Source organism: Drosophila suzukii, chromosome 3, assembly GCF_043229965.1.
Source record: "Drosophila suzukii chromosome 3, CBGP_Dsuzu_IsoJpt1.0, whole genome shotgun sequence".
Classification (NCBI taxonomy): domain Eukaryota; kingdom Metazoa; phylum Arthropoda; class Insecta; order Diptera; family Drosophilidae; genus Drosophila; species Drosophila suzukii.
The window spans coordinates 17,036,109-17,063,124 of NC_092082.1; the positions used below are offsets into that span (position 1 = coordinate 17,036,109).

Consider the following 27,016-nt stretch of genomic DNA (forward strand, 5'->3'; position numbering starts at 1 on the left):
TCTCAGCACTCCAGAGCTATATAGCCATATAGCTCCACGGCTCCACCGTCGTGCCATTTGTCAAGTTCTGCTCCCAACTTTAGCCCGCGGCTTTTTGTAATTACACAACTCTGGGTGCGGAGAAAGACAAAAAGGGGGGAGGCTGTTGGTAGTTGGGGGTAGGGGATTTAGCCGGGTAAATGAAAGCGGCTTAAAAAAGCAGAGCGTTGGGGTTTTGTGGTGCTCGTTAAAATTTGTTGCTCTCATTTCGATTGTTGCTGTGGTTGTTCAACTGTTGTTGTTCGCTTCTGGGGTCTGGATTCTGGGATTGTTGTTTGCGCCGCTGTTGCCGATTTTAGTGCGATTCCGTTGGCCCAGCAGGCATAAAAGTTCAGCCGGGATTGGAAGGTATTACGCTTAAATATGCGAACCGAAACGGATTGGAAAAGCTCGCATGAAGTTGCCCGACCATGATTCATGATTCCCCTTCTCGATGGGCACTTTAATGTTCATTCAATTTTCCAGATCCCAACAATTAAGAGTTTTTAATCATCGACTAGCCCGCAAAATGGTGGAGGCCCAAAAAGTTCCCCAGCTGGTTTTGTTGGATGGCCTTTGTATGGCTCCATTATGCGGTTGATTTACTACCCAAACAGCTGTGAAATATCATGGCTCTCTGGGTGGCCACTTGACCGATGCCAAACGGAACGGAAACGGGTCAAAAGGATTCGCCCATATGCCCATGTATATCTCTCTTTAAAGTTGTTGGAAGTTTAGATACTAGGGTTTTAATGGGCATGAAGTTTTAATAGGAAATGGTGGTGAGGTTTAAAAAAAAATTTAATTTTGGGACCTTTTTTGATATTCTATTAAAGTTTGTTGATACAAATTTGCCTATAACAATAACTCAAAATACACAAGGAAAATATTTTTGCTTTTTAATTATACTATTTTTAATATTTTCTCCTAATTTTTTTAAATTTGTTTATAAATATAAAATATTAGTGTTGAAATCTCAAAAAAATCTTTAATTGAGTGACATTTTAAGCTGGATCCATATAACGCCTTAGGGTTATTTTTGGAATGGGAAGTCTGATGTGGTTAGCTAGTTAGCTCCTCTTTTGGATACGTTTAATATAAAAAAATAGATTTCAAACGCTTAAGATAATGTTAACAAATAATATGGGCTGGTAGAAAAATAGTTTCATATATTATATGTAAAAAAAGTTGAATTTTTTTTACCCCTTCCCATTCGTAAAATCCCCACGTTATGTATCAAACCACTATAAAGATTTAAAAGTCCCCGAGTAATGAGTGCATTTATTATCCATTTACTGTTTCGAGTTAATGCTGTGATCCCGGGCTTATCTTTGCTTGAACGCAGCAGCAGCTTGTTTACACCCATATTTATCAATGCTGTCCGCAATAAGACTTCGACAGAGCTACGAAACGCCCCATCTCATGCTGAAAGTTTTGAGCAACTCGGCTAGATAAATCAAGTGGCATTAGGATGGGTTTTCTGGCGATGCTGCTGCGGCAAGATAAATAAATTAACTCGTTCAAGTTGGCTGACAGATGGACTTAGTGCCATCATGATGGGACAGAGCCATCATTCCCTATCCTGGTCCTGCAAACAAACAAGTCGTTAAAAACGCGTGAATCCCGGCTAATTTATGGCTAATTAAGTTGACGCAACTTTTACGCGTGGCAAGAAGAAGAAGAAGACGGAGGGGAATCCCCACCATCAGCAACATATGCCACGTGCTTTCAAGGCAGTTATGTCATTTGTGTTTTGAAAAGCGGCTTGGAGCTTACATATATGTAGGGTACATTTATGTATGCACCCATTATTCCATTACACTCAGCGAAACAAAGAGCACGTCCTGTACTCGACCTACTCGTGAATACCTACTTAATTAAGTAGCCTGTTATGAGCAGCTTACCATCGTAATACATTTTTATGATCGCAAATGGAATTATAACTGCTGGGCATATGACTACACAGAACTCAACCCACTTTTATTTTCATCCTTGTACCCATTGCGTTTGCAAGCTGCTAAGGTACACTGAGAAAAATATGAAATGTTGTTGAAAAAAGGAACTAAACTTTATTAAAATTAAATATTAAGTAGATCAAAATAAATTTTAAAATATTTTTATAGCCAGATGTAGATATGATTGATTTAATAATTGGATAGCGATGGCAAGATGTTCTTTTAAATCTCTTTTTTCAGAGTATTTTTGCTCTCTGTATTTACACACAATGCCATTACTAGGGCATAGGTTATGGTCGGATGGGTCAGTCGGAGCCCCGTAGACAGACTCCGGGGTGCAAGAGGATTGTTTAGGAGCCTTCACAACATACAGAACTTGTGGGGACTGTGCAACATAACCGTACATCCCGACCCTACTGTCGGGGTAATTTCGTAGACAAACATCATTGGCATTTCTGTTTGAAGGCTCTGAGTGCCAATTAAGTGAACGTGGCTGCCCCACCTGAACCGCCGGACGGATGGGTGAATGGATGAGAGTACTCGACCCCCGATTGTACAGGATTCTGCACATATATAGATGATATCGATCTGAGCCGGAATATATACTCCCATTGGGTGCTGCTAATGTCATTTCTGACTGAAAGTGTGAACATTTTAATCATGTCATTAAGGCAACTTGAACATAATTAGGTTTAAGATATGAATGTTGTCATTGAACTAATATATTTTATCATATTCGATTCTAATTTAATTTCTAATTAATGGTGACCAACCAAATTGGTTGTTATCTGATGAACACAGAAACTAGCAGACAGCTTTATTTTGTAGTCCTGTTTTTCCTAGTTTTCATTGGTTAGCCGTCGGCGGTGACTTGGTAAACTCGGCCATCAACACGTAGTCTCATTTGGAATACTTTAACCACACACACAAGTCATCAAAAACCCCAGCAGAGTTGGCTGGCCACGTGCCGAAAAGCCCCCAAGATTCGCCCACTCCTCCAGAAAGTGATTCCTCTGGGTGGGACTGGAAGAGAGCTTTTAAATTAAATCACAAAATGAGGATAGAGCGACTAAGGCAACCGAGGCTGCCGCTAAGCCAAATAAATAAACCCTTTGGCCGCAGTCCTTGGTGTCCTTGCTCCTTGAAGGCGCATCCTCCTTGGGAGAGATAAAAGTGAGGACAGGAAGTCAACTTGCCAGTGGTTCAAAGGAAGGGGATGTACAGTAGCCAAAATGGTAGTTTTAGTAGCGAATAAATATGGATTATTTATCAAAAACCATGAAACCGTATTCCTATATAATCATTTTGATTTTTTCAAGTCTTTAATGTTACTTTCTATATTTAATTTCGATTTAAGAGCATTTAACTTAAGTGTACGGAGTTAAGTATAAAGTATTTGGTAAAATAAAAGCAATTTCAAATGTTTTTTAGGTGGATATTTATCTATTTTTATACCAGTGCTATAAAAATATAATATATTTCTATCGACACCTAGCCCAGATTTCTCCCACTGTAATACGGTAGAAGGCGAAGTAGATGACTTCTCGATGTGCCCGGCGATTCGGTTGCCAAAAGGACACACGGAGACCGAAAGGGATAATGGCATGAAATCCAGCAAAATGAAAAGAAAGCGGCAAATCATGTTAAGAGATTTAAATTGGATTAGTCGACATGTGTGTGAGTGGGTGTCTATCCTTGGCGGCGTCAACTGGCGGTGGCCGTGAAGCCCGGTTTTTGCCCCTGGCTGTGGATATCCTGGCACGGCCGCCACTCGCTCATCTTGACATCAATTTCGTCACTTGATTTCCCTTTCTTTTTTTCTGCTTTTTTTTTTGCATTTTTCCATGACGGGCCCCTGTGCTTTTATTTATTTTGTATGCTTGACACAATTCTACGTCGAGGGCTTACGGCTCGAGTGTCTCTCCGGTCCTCGATGGCATTCACTCGCCCAGTATCTGCTCTTTCGCAGTCCCCACCGGGGGCTCCGCCCAAGTTCTGCATCTGACAACTAACCAGCCTCCCACGATTCGGGCGGAGGTCACCTTCCATCATCGTCTGTCGTGGAGATAACCGGGAGGTTCCAGTTTGCCACCCGGAGACAAGAAGTCAGGTTGTGTCAGCATTGGAACCCAATAAAACTGGGTTTTACATTCAAGTTCTAATTCAAATTCTGGATAAATGGATGTCAAGTATACAGAGAAAATAGCAGAGCCACAAAGGTAATCTAACATGTGTTTAAACAATATATGTAAATAGGAAAAACCATATTCTGGCAATAATTATAGTAACTATAAACGGCAAACCAATGTATTCCTAAATATTTATTAAAAGTATTTATAATTTATGACTTTAATAAAAAACAGCAGACAAAACTTATATAATGATTTTAGAATTTGGCGCTTAGCTATAAAATTAGATACAAAATATATTCCTTAAAATATTACTCGGTTTTGGGCTCCGGCTTTTTGCGATATTTTACCTGGGACGTATAGATGTCGTATCCCAGACTAATGGTGTTGTCGTAGAACACCCTGTACTGCGGTCTTATCAGCAGGAAGTTTATGAACTGCGCCAAAGGCCACACTGTCCATTCGGCAGCGTATAGGATAAGGGCCTTATCCTTGATCTCCTGCTTTAGCTCCTCCCACGTATTGTCCTCCAGAATGGCCATGGTGAGAAAAAACACGGCGATGTAAAAGGGCGAGCAGATTAACTGATCCAATAGGATCTTGATTATGACCACCTTATAGGTGCGATGGGGGAACAGGTAGTCCAGGTATTGGTACCAATAGTGGCATACCAATCCTACAGTAAACCCGGAAATGCCCATCCGCACAGTTCGTATCCGGTTCCATTCCGGCAGTTCCCCTATAAAGCGTTCGTATGACTGCTCCATGGTATCGCCCACCATGCTCAAGCCCACAGAGATTCCGATGTTGGTGTAAAGGAGATACTTTGGACTAAAGGCAGCCTGGTGAAAACGGTCAAGAGTCTGAGCCAACCGCTTCCATTGCAATCTTCGGGCCATCTGGAATACCAATGATGCCTCTTTGGATGGGCGTTGCCATGCCAATTTATCCTAGCAACACATTATTGTAACCTCAAATTTTGGATTCGACCTAAAAAATATTTTCGAATTTCTAACGACATATACGGCATAGCGACATTTTTAAGATTTGATGTAACTCTTTAAAGTTAATAAAATCGAATTATAATTTTCCGAATAAAGATTTCTCTTGTCCTCTTTTAAATAATATTATCAGCCATAATATTTATGCATTCCCTCAAAAATTCATTGTTTAAATTAATTTAAAATAATATAATGTAATTCTTTTCGTATATTTTAGTTTTTGACACCAATTTAATTTTTGATGACTTTTTTGTTATCAAAAGAAATTTCACGCCAGGCAGACAATCCTTTCCAAAACCGGCAACAAATTCCAATCAAAATTTTAATCAAAATGCCGCAGGAATGCTTATCTATAAATTTGTTAAAGATAAACCCCAGACCGCAGCTAGAAATCTGAACGAAAGGATTCGAAAAGGATGGAGGCAGTTTGGCATTTAGCTGGAAAAACAAAGGCAAACAAACAGGCAATGAAATCAATTTGGCCCCAGCAACACGAAATGAGTTTTCGCAGGATTTGTTGAGGTAGCCTAAGCTTCTACTTATATCTAACGCCTAAGGGCTAAGGACTCCCTCCTCCGATGAAAGGATCCAAAAGGGTAGGCCACCAAAACGGACAGGGCGAAAAAAAAATTGTTTCGCTCGGCATTCAAATGAGGCTTTCCCCCTGCTCGATAATCCCCTACCCACATGTTGCTCGTGTACCATCCCTATATTTCGGGGGATGTGTTTTTGGGGTGGGGTCTTGACGCCTCCGGGTGTCGGGGAGTTAATACTACCAAATCATTTGCACGCGATTCCCAACCGCAGATCCCCCGAACGCAGAACCCCTTTGCACCCCTTGGGGAAATCATATGTGCGGGTGATGGCCCCCCCCCCCCCCCCCTTTTAGGGGCCCCCTTTCGGGGCCAGTGAATTGAAAAATATTTACGGCTTTCTACAATCTACGCTAAAATCCAATTTTATTTTTATATTTCGTCGAAATCCGCCATAAAACCGGCCTCCCCACCCGGTTCCGGCTGTCGATTCAAAAAAGCGGCAACCGTAAATTCAGCTTTGCAGTTTGTTTGCTGGGCTTTTTGGGTTTGTTGGGTGGGTTAGGATCCCCCCATATCAACTGATTCTGACAGAATCGGAGGTCGGGGGTGTCGGCATTTGTTTCATTAGTACCGCGATACACACATGTATTTACTGTTCTCCCAATTCGAGGCATTATTTGCAGGCGTTAAATATGCGAATTTTGGAAAATGACAGAGTGTCAGAGGGCAGCGAATGGAAAATAATATACGTGAATTCAAAATGGAAAATACTAAACGAAAACGTCTGGCACAATTAAAACGGTATGTGTACATTGCTGCCAAAACAATTGGGAAAGATTAATTGGAAACGAAATATAACACCATGGAAGCGTAAAACAAAAATGTTTATAGTGCAAATCATTGTTTTGAAAAACATTTAACTTTTGTTATTAAAGCTTTTGATCCCTTTTTCACAGCAAAACATGTATGAGAAATTAAAGTGTTTGTATTTTAAAGTATATTGAAAACAACAACTTTCTTTCAGATTTTTAAAAATTAAACTATTTTGTTTAAAGTAGATTAAGATATGAAATTGTTGTTAAATCACTCTATTATGTTTACAAACATTTTTCCGTCAAAAATGTAACACAAAGTGTACTCATGTTTTCTCAGTATAGAAACCAGTTTTACGCCCTTCTTTTCAATGGAATGCCCTTAACAACAAACTGTACTTTTATGGTCCCCAATTTCGGTTCTCGAAACAGTCCCAAAATTTGTTACTTTAAAAGGGTCGACAACGATAAATGCTGATTCGGTGGGTTCCGGCTCAGGACCTGCGTCACAAAAGCCTTCTAGGTCTAATTCTTTGTGCAAATGAAATGTGCTTACAGCACTCGGCTATTTACATACTGGCACTTCCAACCGTAACCCTTTGGGAACACCCGAGAGATATGCGGATGCTATATTGTGTCGCCTGTCCCGAGGTCCATGGAAACATGAGTAGGTCTAGCTGGATGGTCGCCAGGTTCATAGAGCGTGGCAAAAAACAACCCAAAAAAAAAGAAAAACAATAAAAAAAAAAAAAAAAAAGTGAAAGCAAAAGCGACCATGCCGGGCGAATGCATTTTCATAGTTTTTCCCACTTTGTTATGCTGATTTTTCACATTTTCATTTCCTTTCGTTTTTCCTGCCATCCAGCCTTGTTCGTTCCGCTCTCAATTTTTTCCCTGGCTCGAAATGTTGCCGGGTTTTCGGGTTTTAGGGCTGTCCAGTTGTGGGGTTCCGAGCATGTGTGCATTTTAATTGAATTTTTCATTTCGCTCAATAAAAGCAAAAGCCGAATCTGCGAGCAGCGAGCCGCAAAAAGTGTCATAATCCTCCTCGTGTCCTTGGACCCGTTAAATTCAATGCACTGGGCTTGGGACTCCTGGAACTCAGTACTCCCTACTCCATACTCCGTAAAAGTCCAGCGTTTTGGTTGATTTACTCGAATGGAACCTAAGCATTTGCTTTAATACATATTGCAAATCACTCTCTAATTGATTTCGAATCGATTTCGAATGGCGTTTTAGTTCATGTTTAGACTGCCGTTCGGCTTCATTTTCCACTGGCTGCCTCGACTTCAATTTATGCAAATTAAATCGAAATGTGATTTTAATGGTATTTCAGCACGACCAGGCCAAAATGATGATGAGTGTGCTCGCCAAATAAATGGAAGTCAAAAAGTTTAGTTAGCTCTGTGTGTGTTCAGAAATCCGTGCAACGGGGAATGAGCTCCACCGAGCCAAAGGAAGCCAACTATAACCGCATGTTCCGTTCCGGAAAACTAACTTATTCAATTAGTGGATGGGAAACTTTGGATGTTTGCACTACACAGAAAACAAAACAAGAGCCTAGCCTCATTAAAATATTAAAAATAAAATCAATGTTATTTTTGATTTTGCAATAATTTCTAAGATTCAGTTGTTTTTAACTTTCAGTGTAGGCATAAAAACCAACTGTTTTAATATTATTTTAATTATGAGTTACAAATGATACTACTTTTTTTACTAACCAAAAATTTGTTATCTTTATCTTATTAAGTTCTTGTTTATTATACCTTTAAAGATTATTTTTATCCGGTTTGCGTTACGATCCGCAATCGATTGGTAAAAATAAAATATTGCAGCCAACCAAACAACTTTATAAATCACATATATATGTATGTATATTTTTGTTTGAGAAATATAAATATCCGGGTCAACATGTTTTATCATCAACATTTTCTGAAAACTTCTTTAAAAAAATTCATGCAAATTGGATTTTATTAAAGTCAAAAAAGTGGGTAAATGCTGTAGCACATTGTTGAAAGATTAAACTATCCAAAAAGCATTGGTAAAACAGTAAATGCACGAAAATGTGGAATTAAATGTAATTGAGCTCTTTCTAATAAACAAACGTGTGTCAGTTTAGTTAAATACTGGTTTTTGACTTCCAGGCAAACGGAATTCTAAAGGATCACAGTGAATGCCAAAGGTCAATTGACTTGACTCGAGCAATCAACCGGTTGTGGGTAAAGGAACTCCCGGCATATTTGAATTGCACCGCCGAGGAAAATAAGTCAGCTCACCGTTAACGTAAACGAGCAAATAGCCAAACAGTCAACACGACAGCCACGCCACCCGCAACCCGCCATTCGTGCCAATTTCGTTAAAGCAAGTGCAAACAAACAACAACTCGGGACCACCCCAAAAACCCAAACACGAAACAAACAGAGCCACCCCATTCTGCACAGGCTGTCTGGTCGATGCACGAAAACAAAAAGAGCAACAGGGCGGGGGAGGGGGGCAGAGGATGACAGGATGACAGGTGTCCTGGCTCGACGTACATGTGCACTTGAAAAAATATTTCACTAATATCAAACTATCAGTAATAAATGTAGTTCATGATTAAAGATAGTTGAATATGATTTGCAGGTGCTTTGAAGATTTATTGACATGGTACGTTAATTGTTACAGTCCGTTGAATTTGTTGTCACTTTATTTTCGGAATTTCGAAACTTGGATTAGCAAATACGTACTCGTATATAACATATAACAACATATTTACCAAATAATAAAAACATTTTAAAAATTAGGACACTAAGTATATTTTTAAAAAAAGTCATTCAGCTTATGCTTTGCATTGACTTATTTCGAATTAAAACGTTTGGGATATTTTCGAAGAATTTTGTGTACTTTCTTTTTTGCTTTTAACCGAAGAATCTGTCTTATAGCAGCAATTTTCAGTTTAGTATTAACTAAAAATATTGGGCAAGAGTTTAAAAAACATCAAATGCTGAAAACCAAATTAAAAAAAAAATTCAAGAACATTTTTTTAAAAACAAAAAAAAATAAGGAACATTTTTTTATGACTTCAGATCAATATGCTCTCATTTTTCGTTTATACAAAATTCCTTTTTGACAAATTTGGTATGGTCTACAAATTTAGTTACTATCTTTTTGGGCTTATTTTTTGTTTTAAACGGTTTTTTCTCTGGGTGTACACTTTATTAACCGGCAGTTTCTCTTTGTGTGGGTACCTTATTATCGTGGGTAGAACACAGCTGTTGATGAGGCGCAAAAATGTCATACATCATGCGACACGCGATGTCGGGTTGGGAGGACATTGGGAGGACATGAAGATGAGGACCCTGGCCGCCTGCTCCACGTCGGATTCGCAGTCTGGATCTGTCCGTCTGTTCCTGATGCGGAACGAGATGAAATTGGCTGGGGTCGGCAAAGCGGAGCAAAACGGCAGGCATGCAGAAAAGACGTTCGCGGATTTGAAACTGAGATGGATCCACTAACGACAGAAACGAAAAGTGAGTGCTGCCGCGGATGGGGCTCTTCGGCAGGCAGGCTGCATTATCACCTTCTGCAGTACTTTACCATTATTATCAGGAGAAACGAATGAAGGTGGAGGAGCAGCAGGATGAGGAGGAGCCTCCTTTCCTTGCCGGGATAGGTATTCACGCCCAGCTAAGTGGCACACGAAGCGTTAAACTATTAAGCACATGTTGCCACTCGGCGGGTGATTCATGAACGGGTGCCGCAGGATCTGCGTCACGCACAGGAAGTGCTCTCTCTCGCCGCCTTTGTTATGCGGCTCAAGATAAATCATGCACATAAGTCCTGGGCTATGTCTCCGTGCCGTGAGATTACTACATAAATTCAGCTGCCATCAAATTTAAAAATTCCATTTTGTCACAGCTTCAGGGCGAATTATTGGGTAGCAATTTCGCTCTCCAGGTGGCAAAAAGTTGTCATGAAGTTTTCAAGGAATAAAAAGTTATTTTCATATTTATTTGTAAATCAATATATATATCACTGGAAATTTTTTCATAGAATAAATGTTAATGCATTTTTATTTATTTAATTTTATTTGTAACAAAAATATATGTTCTTGAAAGATATATAATGATAAATAATGATATAGCCCCATATGAAGTTCCATTACAATACATATAGTTAAAAGGCAAGCTAATGCAGTTTTAAATCCGAAAGATAAACACTTTCCTCACGAAGCTTTTATCCACACACACACATTAGCTCTTTGAAAGGAGTGTAACTGCTGGTAAACTGTAGTGCTTAAAGCCAGAAAAATAACAGACAAATTAGAAACACACACGGACGTCTCTGTCCCACTACCCGTCTAACTGGATAACTTTTCAAAGGCACTGTAAAGGATATCACGGAGCTGCGGGAGGTGGGCCACTCTAATTAGAATAATTTTGCGCTGCGCTGCGCTTGACAGCGCTGCAGAGGTGGCGCCATCTGGCGGACAGCGGCAGGAGGAAGGCTTTGCCTGCAGGACCTACACAAACACACATGCACGCCAAGTCACAAAGCAAACAAACGCACTGAGACAATTTATGTTTACTTTTAAAATATAATCGTAATGTCCTGTTTAAAAAATTAAAAAAAAATGTATTTTATATATTTAAGCTTTAAGAAAAATCGAATTTAAGATTTTTGTTGGCCATATTAACATTTTAAAAGAGCTATCATATGTTAGTGTCAACTTATTTTAATATTAAGATTTTTTTTTTGGTTTGCTTACTTTTTTTTCTTAGGCAGTAGATATTTTTAATGCATAGAAAAAATCTCTTTTAAATTCTAAAAATCAGGGAGAGTATTTGTTTTGAGTATACAGGTAGAATACTCACAGCATATTTTTTTCAAGACTAAAACATTTGAGATCTGAGCTATAATTAAAGCCAAAATTTTTTAATGGGAAATAGTTTTGATAAGCACAAAGTACACTTCTAAAACATAAACGAAATAACCTTTTTGTTTAGTTTTTCTAGAAACTTTTTTTTTCAAAGTGGATATAAATTAGTACACTTCAAAAATTAGTATGGTGGTACATTTTTCTATCCCTGTTTAAAATTATATTTTTTTGCCAGTGAAGGAGGCACATGGACCTGGCCTGCATTCTTGTTATGAAGAGGCAGTGTCAGGACAAAAGGTCATCGAACCCAGGTGCCTCTCAGAGAGGGTTATACTATATAATCATGATAAAAGCATCCCACATATGTACAACACACACGTAACGTGGAGCCGCAGGAGTCGGCAATGCCCACGGGGAGTGCCTTAAATTACAGAATTTAATTAATTTCGCAGAGATTTTTCATCGGAGGCCGCCGCGCACTTGACTTTGTACTTTTGACTCGTCTCCATTGCTCTTTCGCCTGCCACTAATTTCCCCATCATCTGCGGTTGAGTCGTTTTCATGGGGATCAGCCAGGACTTGAGTTCGTTTCGCAGACCTCCATTTCCATTTGCACATCGCACATCCACTCCCATTTTAATTTTAATTAATTTCAATGTGTATGTGGCAGCTGTGACTGTCGCTCGGCAAGAGTCATGGAATGGGAATGGGAATGGGTATGGGGATTGGGATGGGGTTCCCGGAGGCAGTGGAGCAGTAGCCAAAATGATTATGAGTAATTAGTTTTAATGGGCTCGAAGCATGTCCTGGCAGCTGCAGAATGTCACACCTGTGCCAGTTGCCACTCGGCAACTATGTACCTCACCTAGGTTACCTATGTAACTTTCGGCCAGGTTGCCTTGCCCACTTGAGAGATGAAAGTTAAGTGGAGTTCCTGGGTTACCGAAAGCTAAATATTTAAGTTGGTTCTACAAATTATAGTATAAGGTTGGCACTATAATACATTGTATACGTTCTGGGTGGCTGACCAGACAAATTAATGACACTTGAACTAGATATTCTCCTTGAAATAGGTTGGTAGTTAGTAAAATATACTTCTTTTATTAATTTAAATGTCATACACTTAAACAAGATTATTTGCTTAATTTACCAAATTTTCTACCACTTTTCTAACTAATTAAATCAAGTACAGCTTTGCAACTTTTGTGTAGATTAAAAACCTCAATGTCCGACAATTCTGCTGAATATATGTTTATTTTTCCACATTTATCATTGCATTTTAAATCACCTAGAAATTTCTAATTAAAACAAGTACAACTTGGCATTTTTATCTAATTAAAAAAGTAAAAACAAATTAAAAAACCCAATGACTAACCATTCGGATAAATAAATGTTTGCTTTCCCACATTTATCATTGCATATTAAATCACCTAGAAATTTCACATAATTTAAAAATGTGCGTATTTAAAGGCACACTAATTAATATATAAAGAATGCTAATTTATGACTGCCCCGAACCGCAGCTAAATCAAATAAGCAAATAGCAAATAATATCATTTGTTTTCCGTTCATGGTAAATTTAATTAGATTTAAGAGTGATTTAAAAATAACATAAACCACATTTAATCCGCTATGTCGATGAGTTGCGATCTGTATCGCTACGACTAAAGCTGGATTTGCGAAAACAAAGTCATAAATCAAATCCCATTTGTGCTAAAATTTAGCTGACATTTCGCTGTCTCTGCGCTTTGATCGGTTTTGCAAATAGATAAGTGTCACAAAATATTTACAAAGAATGCCAGAAGTTTTAGCCAAAAAAAAAGAGGAGAAAATCCGGCGATTGACTGGGAAAAAATCGAATCACGGATATCAAAGCTTTGAACATTGTGCAGAAAGTCAATTTGGAGCACAAACAAACATGTGAGGAGTATGTATGGAGTGCTGGAAAATGAGAAAATTGCGAAAAATCAAGAGAGAACGGGGAAAACTCTGGTGGAACGAGTACCATACAAAATTTAATGGTGCGCAAATTTTGATTGTTTTACTTTGAGAATGGTATGTTCCTTCCTCCCTTTTTTGTGTTCAGCTTTTTTTTTTGTTATGTTCCATTTTGTTTGCACTCGCTATTTATTTATTTCGCCAAGCTTTGAATTCGTTTTCCCGCATTTTATGCATATTTCAGATTCAAATATTTTTCCAGCGCTATTTGCTTTTGACTGGTCCCTCGCGCATTTGTTTAGCCGGGGGCTCTCATCTAAATTCAGGGCATTCAGAATCCTCATTTCGCCAAGAAAATAATGACGAAACTGGGCGATGTTTTGTTTCGGCCTTCAGGTGCTTTTGTTTCCATTGAAAAGCCAGCGGAAAGTTGTTGTCAATGTAATTTGATTCCCACTCCACGACGAACTGCCACACATGCCAGCTTCCTTTTCCCGTCTCTATGATTACGCATACGCTCCGTTGGGCAAAAAGCAAATTGTAATTAGACACAGGGGCCGACTGGCCCATGCGAGTGGACAACAATGGTCGGAAGTTGTTCCCCAACTCAGTTGTATCTTGTTATGTCCAACTGCACAAAACACAAAACTAACCTGCCAGTGATACCAATGAAAGTGCACACTAGCAATAAAAAAGAATCCGTAAAATACGGAGAAGAATGATGGAAACACAGCTATTTTTATGAATATAATGCGTATAGATAGCATTTTAATATTATAAAAGAAGGTTGTGAATCATAATATATGATTTTGTTATATAAGAACAAAATTGCATAATACCTTTCGATTTATTTAATATATTGATTGAAAATATTTTTCAGAGACTATTAAAATATTCAATGGCATTCAAAAATATTTATCAAAAAATCTTTTCACTTTTAATAATATGAAAAAAAACCTAGCAACTCTGTAAATATCAAAAACCTCACAGAACTTGCTCCACATTGAACTAACACTCAATAAGCTGTAAGTCATTTGTATTTAAAATCTCAGTAAATTTTTATTTATTTTATTTTCATTCGGTAGATATTCAGCTTAGAAAATGTTGGACAGCCAAGAGGATGGATCGAATGCAGAAATGCAAAGTGAGGTCAGCGCAGTTGACAAAATGGAAACGGAACTCAAAATCCAGTGCCCCCTTCTGCACTCACAGCCATCCAAAGGAAGTTCTAGTTCGCCAGAACCCCAGGCCTCGAAGTTTATCAATCAATTAGACGTAGAAACTTCCTTGGCAACTTCCTTGGAAGAGTCCTTTAAAGTGGACTGCAGCCTACCTTGCCTACATCTTGATACCCTTCTATCACCTTTTAATATCATCGACCAATTGCGTAAGCAGAGTGAGGTAAAGGACCTATTGGACTTTCAGTGTGGACTAGGGGATCTTTCCTTATTTGGCAAATATGAACCATCTTTTTCACCATCATGCTCTAAAGAAGACCAAGTGCCATACTTTATTCCAGAATTGGAAATGGCTTGTGCGGAAGTTAAAGTTAACGAAGTTGTAGAAGTAACTCCACCTGAGATTGAGAGTCCAAGTACTCCAGAGATCAAGATTTTGGACATTCCACTCATCAAAGAATCAATTATACAAGGGAATAAAGATGCATCTTTCGAAGCACCAAAATGCACAATATTAAAAGAAATAAGTGTAGTAAAAGTAAGAGAAGTAAATTCCCCTAGAACTGAAGAAGGTATTCTAAAAGAATTGGAAGAAAAAGATAAGCCCAAAAGTGAACAACCGAATCCTCAAGTTTTTGAAAAACTTATGAGTTCCGTGGACCTTAAACCAAAATCAGTGGGCTCATTCGCCCCAAAAACTATACAGATCGATGAACTAATTGCTCCATTAGTTGAAAAAGCCAAGCCCAAAATGGGTATTATTAGTTCCTTGATAGGAAACAAGTTAACTTTGCAACCCAGCGTAAGGCTTTCTTTTGGCGATAGAGTAGTGAAAAGAACGAATATGCAAGAAATACGATCCAAGGAGATTATTCAACAACAGGCATCCAGATCTCTAAAGGCACTAATCTTAAGCTTGACTATGCTAAAAAACTTAGAGGCATCTTATCATGGTAAGTAACTTTTGTTAGCGTCATCACATATTACTATCCTATCTTTATTTTCAGATAACTCTCATCAGAGCAGATTAAACCGATTTGAAAGGGTGAGGAGCTCATTGAACTTTTCTAGGGTATTTAGGCAGAACATTTTTCAACTCACTTCGGAGGTAGAAAGCAGCAAGAAAGAAATTAGAGAGAGTTCGCTGGGTTGTGGAGAACCCATGATTGAAAGTCCCAGCATATATAAAGAACCACTTCCTATACCATACCAACGACTAGATGCTAGTGAAGGATTGACTTGTAATGGCTTGAATGTGAGCAAGGATTCCGTTTTTAGTGAGGTTTCCGAAAGCGATGACTCGGGAATCCACAATAAGTTATGTAACAAGCAATCCTCTCGAGGATTATGTGGATTATCAAGATCCTTAGCCGATCTAAAGGACATACTCAATAGTGGAAGGGTATTGTTCAGCCAGCCTGTGAGGCTTTTCTGTTTCAACAAGTTGAGGGAGTGGAAACGGCAAGGTAAATTACCAGATTCCCATGAGAGTCCTTACCGTTCCCCCTCCTTCTCAGGCGAGGGTCAAATCGAAATCGTGGAGCACCAGGGATCGTATTATATAATACTCCACGACAAGGTCACCGGAGAACTGATCATTCACATGCGGGTGGACGAAAGGTGGCGGATTGACTACATGACCAACAGTTCCTACAGCTGCCGCTGGACCAACATCAACTACGCCTCCAGTAAGGAGGGCATCCTGGAGAGGATCGCCTGCTCCTTCCGAGAACCCAGCCATGCCGCCGAATTCGTTGCCCGGGTCCGGAATAGCGCCATCCAATCCCGCTTCGAATAGAGGTCTTAATTTGAAAGTACTAATTTTTCAGCATTTTTGTTGAGTTCCCAGTGAATTCCTTGGTGTTTCTTGCGTTCGAGGGCGTGTTTCAAGCTGATGATAAATTATTGTGCAATCTTTAAATATATTTTGTATACAATGTGGCTCAAACATTAAATATTATAGCAAAATAACCAGATAACGATTTTTTAATTCTGGTGATTAATGAAAGATGTTAGGGATTCATTAATAATTATTATTTTTGATTTGTAAAACATGATTACATTTTTAAAGATAGGGTATGAAGATGCTAGCAACCATTACAGTTCATTGTTAACTTTCACGTTGCCACAACAATTTTAGTATCGATTAAACAAACAGCATAGTTTGTAAAACATATTTGAAAAGGTAAGCCGATCAGATGAAGTCATGGAATCGGACAAGTTAAACGAATTGAATCGACAAATAAATGAGATTAAAAAGCGCATTTTATTGGCAGGTAAGTAGCAAAGCCTTTAAACCATTCAAGTAGTAACATTAAAACAAATCCTTTTAGAGGGCCAAAAGACGGCTAATGCGGCCGAATGGCAAAAGCAGAACCGCATCAACTGTGACACAATTGGCTCCTTGAAAAAGGACATCAAGGAGCTGACAGTCAAGGCGAGTCGTCTGCGAAATCCCCTCCAGCGACCGGTGGTCATAAAGGAACCCACTGGGGAATCCCGGAGGGCGCAGAGTTGCACGCCCACTTTAATTGTGGGCAAGGCCACATATCCCGTGGGAGCCAAAAATGCCGATGATGCAATATTCTTAACTGATCTCAAAATTACCGAAAGTCGTAAGCAGATGGATCTGCTGCGACATCGTTTCAAATCCCGCCAACAGCACTTCAGTAAACTTGTGGAGAAATACCGGGGTCTGCTGGCCAACAAGGAGGCTCAGAACCAGAATTTGGGCGAGAAACCCCCAGAAACTCTGGAGGAGGATGCCAACAGGAAGGTGAGAAAGCTGCTTCTTGAATAAAATACTTAAAATACTATACTTAAAATTAAAGAAATTTAACAAAACATTTTCAATACACTGCCTTATTTTCCAACCTTTTTCTTATAAATATACATGATTTTAAAAATGATATTATATATTTTCAATTATATCTGTTTTCATTTCTTAAATTAATATCTACATTTTATTTATTCAACATTTTTCTTTCGACATCTAATTCGTTATTCTCTAAAATATTTAACAGCTCGTCTGTCAGCTGGAAAACGAGATCCATCGCACCAACGTCCAGTGGATGGAGGCGGAGCACATCCGCAAGAAGTACCGCTCCATTGAGGCATCTTTAATGACGGATGCGGAGCGTTTTGAGCGGAGTCTGCGAGAACTGGAGGCTTCCCTGAGTGACCAGAAGGCGGAGATCGAGCGACTGCAGCAGGTTCACAACGAGGCGGTCGAGATGAGGGATGCGGCCAAGGTGATCCTGCAGCGGCAGGAGCAGCAGGCCAATCTCTCCCAGAAAACGCGGGAGCGTCAGGCCCTCGACTTTCGCAAACAGGTTGAAGCCCGTAAGCTGGAGCTGGAGCGGATTGGGCGGAAGCTCTTTGCCGAAACCAAGACACTGGTCCATCAGGATAGTGTGGGTTCCAGCTCGGGCGATCAGCACACTGCCAAAACGGAGAACGGCGAGGAGGAGCCGGTGTCCCAACTGGAGAGCGTTACCAGCGATATGGAATCCCTGTTCAAGCAGCTCATGGAGGCCTCCGGAGCCACCTCGCCCTTCGAGGTCTTCGAGAGATTCAGCGCCCAGAAGGAGTCCGCAGCCCGTTTGAATTACCTTCGAAAGGCGGCCGAGGCGGAAAAGGCCAATCTGGAGGCGGAAAGGGAAGCTTTATCCAGCGAATTGGAGGCCTCCAAATTTTCTGATGTCAAGGAGAGTGAAGTGTGGGTATTTTATAATTATTTTTACATAACATCATAAGAAAGTTATAAACATTTTTTGCAATTACCCATTTCCTTATTTTAAAAATTCAATTTATTCACAGAAACCAAGAGGTCATCGAGCAAATCAAGAACAGCATCGCCGCCAAGGAGCAGGATCGCAAACTGGACACTGACGAGGCGGGCAAATCGATGGGGGTATTAAAGTATCTCAAGGAGCGCATCTGCGAGATGATCTTCAAGGTGCAGGAGGTGGACGAGAGCAACATAGAGATACCCGAAAGGAAGCTTCATGTAAGCGTAGCAGAACTACCCAATTTTCTGGCCCATACTGCCGAGGATGAGGATATGATTGAGGTGGGGATATATAAGGTTGTTGTTTTCATAGATATCATGCATGTAACCCCTCATTAGATCCTAAAACTAAAGATCAAGCGCTGCCAAGAGTTGAGCAAATCCGAGGATGTGCCACCGTTTGAGATCCCGAAGTTGGACATAGTTGACGAAGAGGAGGAGGAGATGTACAGGGCGGAGCAGCCCAAGTCCCCATCCGCTCCCGAGGGCGAGAAGCCACAACCCATGCCCGTTTGCTACTACAACCTGTTCGCAGGACGAGCTCAAAGGGCTGCAGGCACCTCCTCATCCTCTCCAGAACAGGCCCCAGCAGCGGGTAAATTTCTATTTGATTTTAAATAAGGCCTTAAGACATTTCGAAAACTTTTCACCGACAGTGGCCACCGCCGATGATGATAATGAAGTACCTTCCCGCAACTTCCTAAAGCGACAATCAGTGCTCATCGTCGATTCAAAATCCCGTCGGAAACCATTTAGACCCACACCCGGAGGAAGACGCAAATAAGATTGTTCAGAGAGAAATGGGATTGTATTGAAATCATTATATACACCCAGTTAAATAAAATATTGGGTGACAATCTATTTTGCAATTGGATAAACAGGAATTTTAAAATGGAAACAATCGAGAAAGCTAAAGCTATTATATACCCGTTAATCACCTAAGCAATTTTAACTTAGGTTTAAAAAAAAAGTTCAAATCAAATAATTTCACTTGGATAGGCAAATTGTCTTTACTAGATATTATTATTTTTATTTATTTATTTATTTATTTATTTTCCTTAAACGAAGCATTTTTTTAAATTTCTTTTAACTTCTAGTTTTCAAACGTAAATCTTTTTTGGAACGAAAACCCTGCGGCAAATTAAAAATACATGCACAGATTGCGGTCATTAAAGAAAATAAGGAAATATAACTCTGGCAGGCAGTGGACATATTTTTGATAATGAATGGAGTTTCAAGAAAAACCATTTGAACATCCGTTTTTGTACATTTTCAAGGCTATCCAAGCGTGCAAAGAAAATTCTTTGCAGTTACTTATTGCCAGGGGGCGATTTAATATCTGCAGCAACATCCTCTGCATATTCATTGTGTTTACTGCAGTTTCTGGATAAATGTCAGCAGCTTCAGTCAAACGACATAACAAATAGCTGTCCCTGCGATGCATCTACTGCAAAGACAACGACAACGAAGTGGGTAAACAGAATTTACTGCCCCGAGGAGGACGACTTGGACGAATGGACGCCTTGGATGCCTTCCTCTAGAAGGACGACTAGGAGGACGACTTTTGGGTTGGGTGGCCTGGTGGTAAATGAAGTGCAAAACGGAACAAAGTGCGGACCGCGACTGTTTCAGACGAAATAACCTTTCAAAAATTGTTTACACCACTGGTGCACAGTGGGCTGAATTGAGTTTTTTCTGTGTTAGATTTTATAATAAAATCAAACCTAAGATCCATTAAACCAAAGACAATATTAAAAGTAAAATCAATGAAAAAACTTTTAAGTCAAGAGGAAAATCAAACTATAAAACTTATAAATTATAGGAATTTTAGTTCGCTAAAAAGAGCTGCATTCAACTTAAATTAAACTTAAAAAATTATAAAATCATAACAAACGTTTTTTCAACTAAATTTTAATTCTCAAATGAAAGACTTATTTTCTACAATTTAAAAAAAGTTGCCACCATTACCCAAATTGAAAAATATATTTTGTTGGGTATATCAAACTTTTTAATTTGTAGGTTTCTTATGCAAAAATCTCCATTCACACCCACTGTGCGGCGAAGGACTTTCTGGAAAGCAGAATGGACGCTCTGGCTTTTCTAGTTAGCAACAATAAAGCGCACCAGCTGACGATGAACAATCAGGAGGACTGCCGCAGAGGCAGCTGCAAACTTCGGTGGCGATGTGTAAACAAAGACGCCGATGATCCATTGCCAGGGCCTGTTGCCGGAAGTCCACGACGAGGACGAACAGGACGAGGACGCGGACGAGGACGAGGAGGCAGGGGATCCGTGTTGTGTGTGTCAACTAAATGTCAACAACGAGGACGTAAACCACAGCAGACGACGCATACAAACAACCCGGCGGTAAGATGGAAAATGGTGGCTGAGGACGAGGAAAGCTTTCATTGGAAACTCCAACTCCGTTCCCAAGAAGGTGGCCCGAGTCAACCAGTTGGAAAAACAAAAGCATAGCCTTTTGCCTCCAGCGAAAAGCAAAGGATCCACTGGAATGGCAATGGCATTGGCCCTGACTGCATTGAATAAACCCTGGGTAACTTGGGGTTCTCGGCTTTGTGAGCGGTTTTCACTGCCACCGGAAGAAAACGCTTGACACTGGAATGTCGCGGCCTGCGGTTGAAGCCGGTCCTCATTGAATTGCACTGCTTAACCCCACCACATCGGTGGGGGTCCTCTGCGCCGTAATTTCCCCCTTAAATGAATATGAATTATTTTTGAATGGGAAAATGCGCATGAATGCAAGGGTAAGACAAAGAAAATTCTTGGAAAATTGTTTCACCACTGACAGGTTGGCGGGAAACGTTGAAATTTAAATGAGGTTTAATCATCCAATGAAAAGACGGAAGGTAGTGAAATAAAATTAATTTAAATGTCCGCTGTTGTTGGATTATAAAGAGATCAGTAAAGTTTTACTTAACTTAATTTAAGAACTTTTGATATTTTATTAGAATAGTATAATAAAATCAAAAATGTATTTTTTTATATCAAAGGTTATGATATGGTAAAGTTAGTAATACTGACTTAGTAAAGTTGGATTACTGGTTTTCATACCTGAATGTAAACTTAATTTACATTTTTAAATTGGCGAATATTAAAGAGGAGCGATTAAAGCGCATTTATCAATCAGATTTATCAAAAAAAATCCTATAATATTATTTTCAGCCAAGAAAAAACTTCAAAAAACATCTTCCTGAACAAGTAAAGTCCACACGATCTAAACCCCTGATATAGCTTTTAGTACCCCATCAAAAGTTCACTCTTATTGAAATTAATTTCCGAGATAAGCAGAATAATGTAAGTGCGGAGTTAGATGGCAGATAACATAAATACCGTCATTACATTTCTCAGCCTCTTTCAGCAAAATTTTCCCATTTTTTTTCTATGCTCTGTGCAGAGAAAGTTTTCGCGGCTTCGGCAACTTTCTTTTGCCATTTACCCGATGGCCTCCAGTTGGGCACAAAGCCGAAAAGTCCTCTACAGCAATTACTAAACTCTAATCCCCGGAGTGTGCCATCGGGTAATCCCCGAACCACAATTGAGGGCGAAGACCTTAAAGGGAATTAGCTAATTAAAGGTAAGTGATGGCGGAACCAAAACGGCTTACCTCCCTGAGCCTGCTACATCGTGTGTAATTGGATAGTCACGACTTTTATCCTGCCATTAAATTCCCTAGCCCCACGCCCCTGCTCCTGCCACCGCCACGCCTACTTTTAAGGCAATTAAGCGATTCAATCTCGGGGGGAGACCGTTAATCAAACGCCCATCGATTCGCAAGACAACGCCACTAATTTTAAGCCCATCGACTAAAGGTGGGCGTGGCCGGGAAGCCCGGCAACCGCAAACAATAAATTTGAATTTCTGCTGCCGCCGCCGAAAACTTTTTAACTGTGCACAAACTGCGACGGGAAAAGCATCAATATTCGGGTGGGGGTGCACAGAGATAAACTTTGAGTAAATATATCTATTGGCAACTTTTCCAAAATGCCATTATATTTAAATAATTTAATAAAAGTATCCAAATAACTTAAATATTAAAAGAAATATATATCTAATACAATTTTAAAAAGATAACTTTTTAAACAATTTAATCTTAAATCAAGAAAATAATTTTTGAAGTAGGATTATGCGATCCATAAACTTCGTAGCTACTACTACAACCCCACATGTAAGTCTTATTTATGTAAAAAATTTTATCATATATATTAAATATATTCATAATTAAATGTCTAAAGTCGGCAAACTACATTCAAAGAACTAAATAAGTTACCTTAAAGAAAACGTAAAACAGAAAAAGCTAAATAAATTATATAATTTATAATGTTAAATATTTCTCTCTGTGCATCTGTGGGTGCGCTTGACAGTGTGGTAAATAAATGAGCGGATACGGAAACGGTTTGGGAGATGTCGGGCTTTCTCTCCCCGTCTCTCTCTTTCCCTGTGAATGTGTCCCTTTCGCTGGGTCGCCACTCTGCAAATGATAAATAACGTAATTTCTTTACAACTTTTCATTCAAATTTTCGCTACTTTTAACCGCACTCCGGGCTGCGATCCCAGCCTGTTGTTAAGTAAAATAAATTGCGATTCCGTGTAATAAAAGTCAATCATAATAATTCAATGACGCGACTCATTGTTGTGCCTCGTCATTGGGCTGCCTGCAGCCATTGCCAGCGAAATATTCGCGCCACCCACAACCCACCCACAGCCGCCCCATTCAAGGGCGTTTACTGCGCCACCCACTCACCCAGCGGGCTTTCATAAATACAGCCCTCCGAGGAATATTTGAATTTTTCGTTGATTCATTTGATTTTCTGGCAGGGAGACTCCAACTGAAAGATGTCTCTTGTTTAACTTGATTCCTCACTTGTGCTCGACTGAATGGAAAAGCTGAAGCGCCACTTACCATAATTAGTTATCATTAGTCAACTGATCAATCACTTGTGACATGAATCAGCATATTTTAAATACTAATTTGAGGGGTATACAAAATATTTTCCATTGCCATTCAAAACATTATATCTTAAGTTTGGCCAAAGTTTTTTCTTCAATTTCTTGTATCTTAAAGGTTAATTTAAAGCCAAATTGACTGGTGGCAGAAGCAAAATATAAATTCTGAAGATGACTGAAAATTCTGTTGTTCTTGAATGCAAAAAAAGCCAAGCATAAATTTTGTTCCAGACTTGTTCATTCTCTGTTGTTTTTTATAAAAGATGTTATTTTTTTTGAAAGTATCTGATGGTTTAAAAAAAGATATACCCTTAAGGCAAACATATTTCTTTTTTCCGCAGATAACTGAAGCATAAACAATCCATTATGAGGGCACATATACCTTTAAAATTTCTTTTTAAAGTCAGGGAAAATAAATTGATTATATTTTGTAACACTGAACCAAAATATATACATACATTATTAAAAATATAATTATTTACATTGCAGAGAACACAAAACCAAGAAATCCCTTCTTCACAAAGTCAAAATTTTTTATCCATCCATGTAGCACACCCTGTGGTTGGGAAACTTATCTGTGCAACGCTGGGAAATCTCATTGAAATAGGGAAAGTCCTCGGGGCACTTTTCCGATCTTCTCGAGCGATAATTCTGGCAGACCGTATACTCCCTGCAACCTGTGTTTATGGTGGTCACCTTTAGTTGGTTCATATTACCACAGCGATCGTAGGAGCAGCTATTATCCTTTGGCTCACCACACCGCTGGCTCCACCACTCAAAGTGCTGTCCCCAGGGACAACTGCTCCATCTTCCCAAGTCCAATTCCGAAGTGCAGGCGTAATATCCGTAGCAGGTCTTCAAATCCGGAAGGAGCTGCACTCCGGACAGATCCCTCTGATAGTACTTGGAACATATATGGAAATTTGTGGAGAGGGGGGTTTCTGGAGCAATCTCATCGTCCTTCGAGCAGTAATCCGGCAGCCAGGATTGGCAATTACCTGATTTCCTGTTAAAGTATCGACCAGTTGAGCAATTCATCTCTATGGCAAATCCATTGTGGCATTTATAATAACCCTGGCAGCTGTTGGGATCTCCCATAAAAGAACCATCTTTCATATAGGAACAGATATTATCCTGTGGACAACCGGAAGTTTCCTGCACACATCTTTGCAGTTTGTTATTAAACACCTGATCCTCACCACAGTCGCCCCATATGGGATCATCGATGGCATCGCACTTGACAAATCTCCGACAATTAGCAGGATCGGCGGCATAGTACCCCAACTGAAGATTTGTGCAAATCTCCGCTAGATTGGAATGACACATCACATCCGCCGCCTTATCGCAGGTTCCTTTCCGGAAATTGTACAGCAATCCCTCGTTGCAGCCATTTCGGTCGATGAGTTTGTTGTCCTGGCAAAATCCCCACGCTTGGCAATCACTGGGATCTCCAATATAACCGTTTCCAGCCCAGAGTTTGCATTTAATTTCCATCAAAAATCCTCTGATTTCAGCCAGAAAGGCCAAAAATATAGCCAAGTGGAAGGCCCATTGCGGAACTACGGTGAGCTTTTTTTAGTCTCAGAGCACTCATCACTTCGCCTTTAGTACCTCTCATTATTTGTCAGACCGTCAACTCTTCCGGAACTCAACGTACTGAACTCGTTTCTCAATCTATTGCTGTACTTAAGTAGGGAAAACTATCTTGACATTTGGTGTCGCGGTCTACTTGTAGATACCAAAAACACGCTGATAAGAAAAACCTTATTTTGCAATGAAATTAGAAATGTTCTGAATATTTGACACGCGGATAAGACCGCGTCGATTACCAAACACGTTCTCTTTAAAGTCGTTTTGGGGAATACCTTCTAAAAGAGTTTGCTAAAGTACGAAAGCCAGATGTTCTCAAGGTAAAATGTTAGTATACTATACTATAAATATATCTGAGTTTTGTGCTACAAAAAGTTTTAACAACTCCATTATATTAAATTTTTCTTCCATAAGGTATGTAACTTTAAAATCCATTTTAAGTCATCTGCCCAATCCATTTTTATTAAAAGAAAATATGTCTATTCACATAAGCTTTGTGCCATCAATTTCTTAACAAGGTAGATGGCAACTTTACGTATTGAAAAATCTCATGCATATTCTGCAACGCCTTGGCAGAGATGCAAAATTTTGCAAAAATGTTGATATAAACTTGCAAGTCAATAAAGAGCAAAGTCAAAAATACGTACACCGTTAAAAGTTAAGGGTGCCAACTATTTTAGTTCGAGTTTTGAATTTAAATATTCTTAGATATATTTTCTTAAAACCCGATTTTTTCCTCCAGCTTTTAATGTTGGATTTTCTTTTCGTTTTGTTACAAATTGTTATTTACATTATACAATTTCGAATGTGTGGCTATTTTTGTACTGTGTAGTGGAGGCGGAAATTTGCTTATCCAAATACGTTTATCGGAAAATATGAGACGCATGCATAAAGATAAGCTCGAATGTGTGTGAGAGTGATTGTGCTTTTCCGTGTCCTTTGCATTGTTAGCGCAGTTCCTGATGGAAATCGGGGATTTCAGAGGGAAAGGACTCGGTAGACGGTGCCCCAGTGGCTTGTCGCAATGTAAACTGCTTAGCATCGATTGGGTGCACTTATTGACATTTTATGCTTAAGGACATGCTTAATATCCACAACGTGCTATCTGAAGCGCGCAACCTCCTCGCCATTTAAGTCCTCAGCGAGCTCCAATGTCGGCACAGTGGGATAAATCGCACAATTTCAATTTAACGAAAAAATTTAATCAATCATAATATGCTAAAGTAATGAGCCATAGGCTTCCTTAATTAAAAAATATTTAATTTTCAGTTTCTGTAGAAACAGAAATGATGCAATAATGGTTTCCCTGCAGATTTATGTAATAATTCCTTAACTAAGAAAGCTTTCCGTTAATTATCTTCATTAGCGATGTATAATTACCCAGGAAGCCTTGTTCAGAAACTTTTTTTTATATCCCCATCTTCTTTAACATAAGCTAAAACATAATTTAAATAAATTATGTGTTTATAAGGCAAAACAGAGCAGAGTCCATTTTACCACTTAGATCTTCAAAGGCCTTTTTAAACTCCACAGTAAAAGTGGGCAAAGAAACCTGCTCTGCGGAGCAGAAAGAAACAGTTGCCATCAGCGGATGCCGTCTAGAGGCATAGACGTCTACATATATACTCCTAAATGCAAATGGCTGGGAGTCTTGTGCCCCTGGCTCTTACCACTTCCGGAATTCAAGGCCCGTGGTCCCAGTGGCGGCGCCGCTCGCTTCCGTTTCCGCTCCCCTTTCGCCCACAGGACAACTATTCTGCTCATCAGCAGTGCTATCGACGTGGAGACCATCTGGCGACCACCCGGCCAACTACTCGCCCGTAATTTTCTTTTCAATCAGTGGCTGGCTGCCTATCCCTGGGGGCAAGGATGAGGCTGGGTCCCCATATCCCTTCATTCTCCTACACTTACAATGGCAAATTGTTCGACAGCGACTTTCACCGAGCACTGGATAAGCTTAAGGGGATGCACAGTAAGAAAAAAATTAGATATATCACATAAATGCTCATTTTTCTTAAGTGATTACGTATAATAACTATGTCGATGCAAGAATTTAATTACCATTTCCCAGAAATGGTTTAACTCTTTAAGTATTTTATAATTAATTACATATATCATATTTGTAGTCCATTTGCTACTTCCAAAATAATAAAGAATTTAAATGTATTTAAAATTAATACATTTGAAAAGCAGGTCCGTAAATCTTTTTTGGTGTACTTTCGTGTGTAATGTCTGTTTAGGATTTC

At 39.4% G+C, this 27,016-nt stretch overlaps 5 protein-coding genes across 7 annotated transcripts in view; 2 read left to right on the forward strand and 3 right to left on the reverse strand.

The window, feature by feature from the left end:
- LOC108014645 (uncharacterized) overlaps nucleotides 1-27,016 on the reverse strand; it is a 101,994-nt gene that overhangs the window by 19,872 nt on the left and 55,106 nt on the right. The window lies entirely within an intron of this gene.
- Nucleotides 4,333-5,137, reverse strand: LOC108014639 (mpv17-like protein 2). Its single transcript, XM_036815272.3, has one exon. It carries the CDS (start codon nucleotides 4,999-5,001, stop codon nucleotides 4,414-4,416), a length of 588 nt encoding a protein of 195 aa, XP_036671167.3. The 5' UTR covers nucleotides 5,002-5,137; the 3' UTR covers nucleotides 4,333-4,413.
- Nucleotides 14,200-16,387, forward strand: Sprn (Spermitin). 2 transcript variants are annotated; one of them, XM_017080843.4, is made up of 4 exons: nucleotides 14,200-14,272; nucleotides 14,333-15,378; nucleotides 15,433-15,891; nucleotides 15,943-16,387. In XM_017080843.4, the coding sequence occupies exons 2-4, from the start codon at nucleotides 14,349-14,351 to the stop codon at nucleotides 16,221-16,223; spliced, it is 1,770 nt and encodes a 589-aa protein (XP_016936332.4). In that variant the 5' UTR covers nucleotides 14,200-14,272; nucleotides 14,333-14,348; the 3' UTR covers nucleotides 16,224-16,387. The 2 variants fall into 2 exon arrangements, with proteins under 2 accessions (XP_016936332.4, XP_070852539.1); XM_070996438.1 differs by having other exon boundaries at nucleotides 15,433-16,387.
- On the forward strand, nucleotides 16,599-19,096 carry CCDC151 (Coiled-coil domain containing protein 151). The gene is made up of 6 exons (XM_017080842.4): nucleotides 16,599-16,701; nucleotides 16,759-17,201; nucleotides 17,449-18,143; nucleotides 18,245-18,497; nucleotides 18,555-18,810; nucleotides 18,872-19,096. Exons 1-6 carry the CDS (start codon nucleotides 16,632-16,634, stop codon nucleotides 18,997-18,999), a joined length of 1,845 nt encoding a protein of 614 aa, XP_016936331.3. The 5' UTR covers nucleotides 16,599-16,631; the 3' UTR covers nucleotides 19,000-19,096.
- On the reverse strand, nucleotides 23,545-24,885 carry LOC108014641 (peritrophin-44). Its single transcript, XM_036815271.3, has 2 exons — nucleotides 24,792-24,885; nucleotides 23,545-24,739 (listed from the first exon to the last, which is right to left on the reverse strand). The coding sequence occupies exons 1-2, from the start codon at nucleotides 24,796-24,798 to the stop codon at nucleotides 23,715-23,717; spliced, it is 1,032 nt and encodes a 343-aa protein (XP_036671166.3). The 5' UTR covers nucleotides 24,799-24,885; the 3' UTR covers nucleotides 23,545-23,714.

Bases quoted from the DNA above. Each gene is read 5' to 3' on its own strand.
- LOC108014639 (XM_036815272.3), bottom strand. From the start codon at position 5,001: ATGGCCCGAAGATTGCAATGGAAGCGGTTGGCTCAGACTCTTGACCGT.
- Sprn (XM_070996438.1), top strand. From the start codon at position 14,349: ATGTTGGACAGCCAAGAGGATGGATCGAATGCAGAAATGCAAAGTGAG. The intron at 15,379-15,432 runs GTAAGTAACTTT...CTTTATTTTCAG, and splicing joins CTTAGAGGCATCTTATCATG to ATAACTCTCATCAGAGCAGA.
- CCDC151 (XM_017080842.4), top strand. From the start codon at position 16,632: ATGGAATCGGACAAGTTAAACGAATTGAATCGACAAATAAATGAGATT. The intron at 16,702-16,758 runs GTAAGTAGCAAA...AAATCCTTTTAG, and splicing joins AAAGCGCATTTTATTGGCAG to AGGGCCAAAAGACGGCTAAT. The intron at 18,498-18,554 runs GTGGGGATATAT...ACCCCTCATTAG, and splicing joins AGGATGAGGATATGATTGAG to ATCCTAAAACTAAAGATCAA.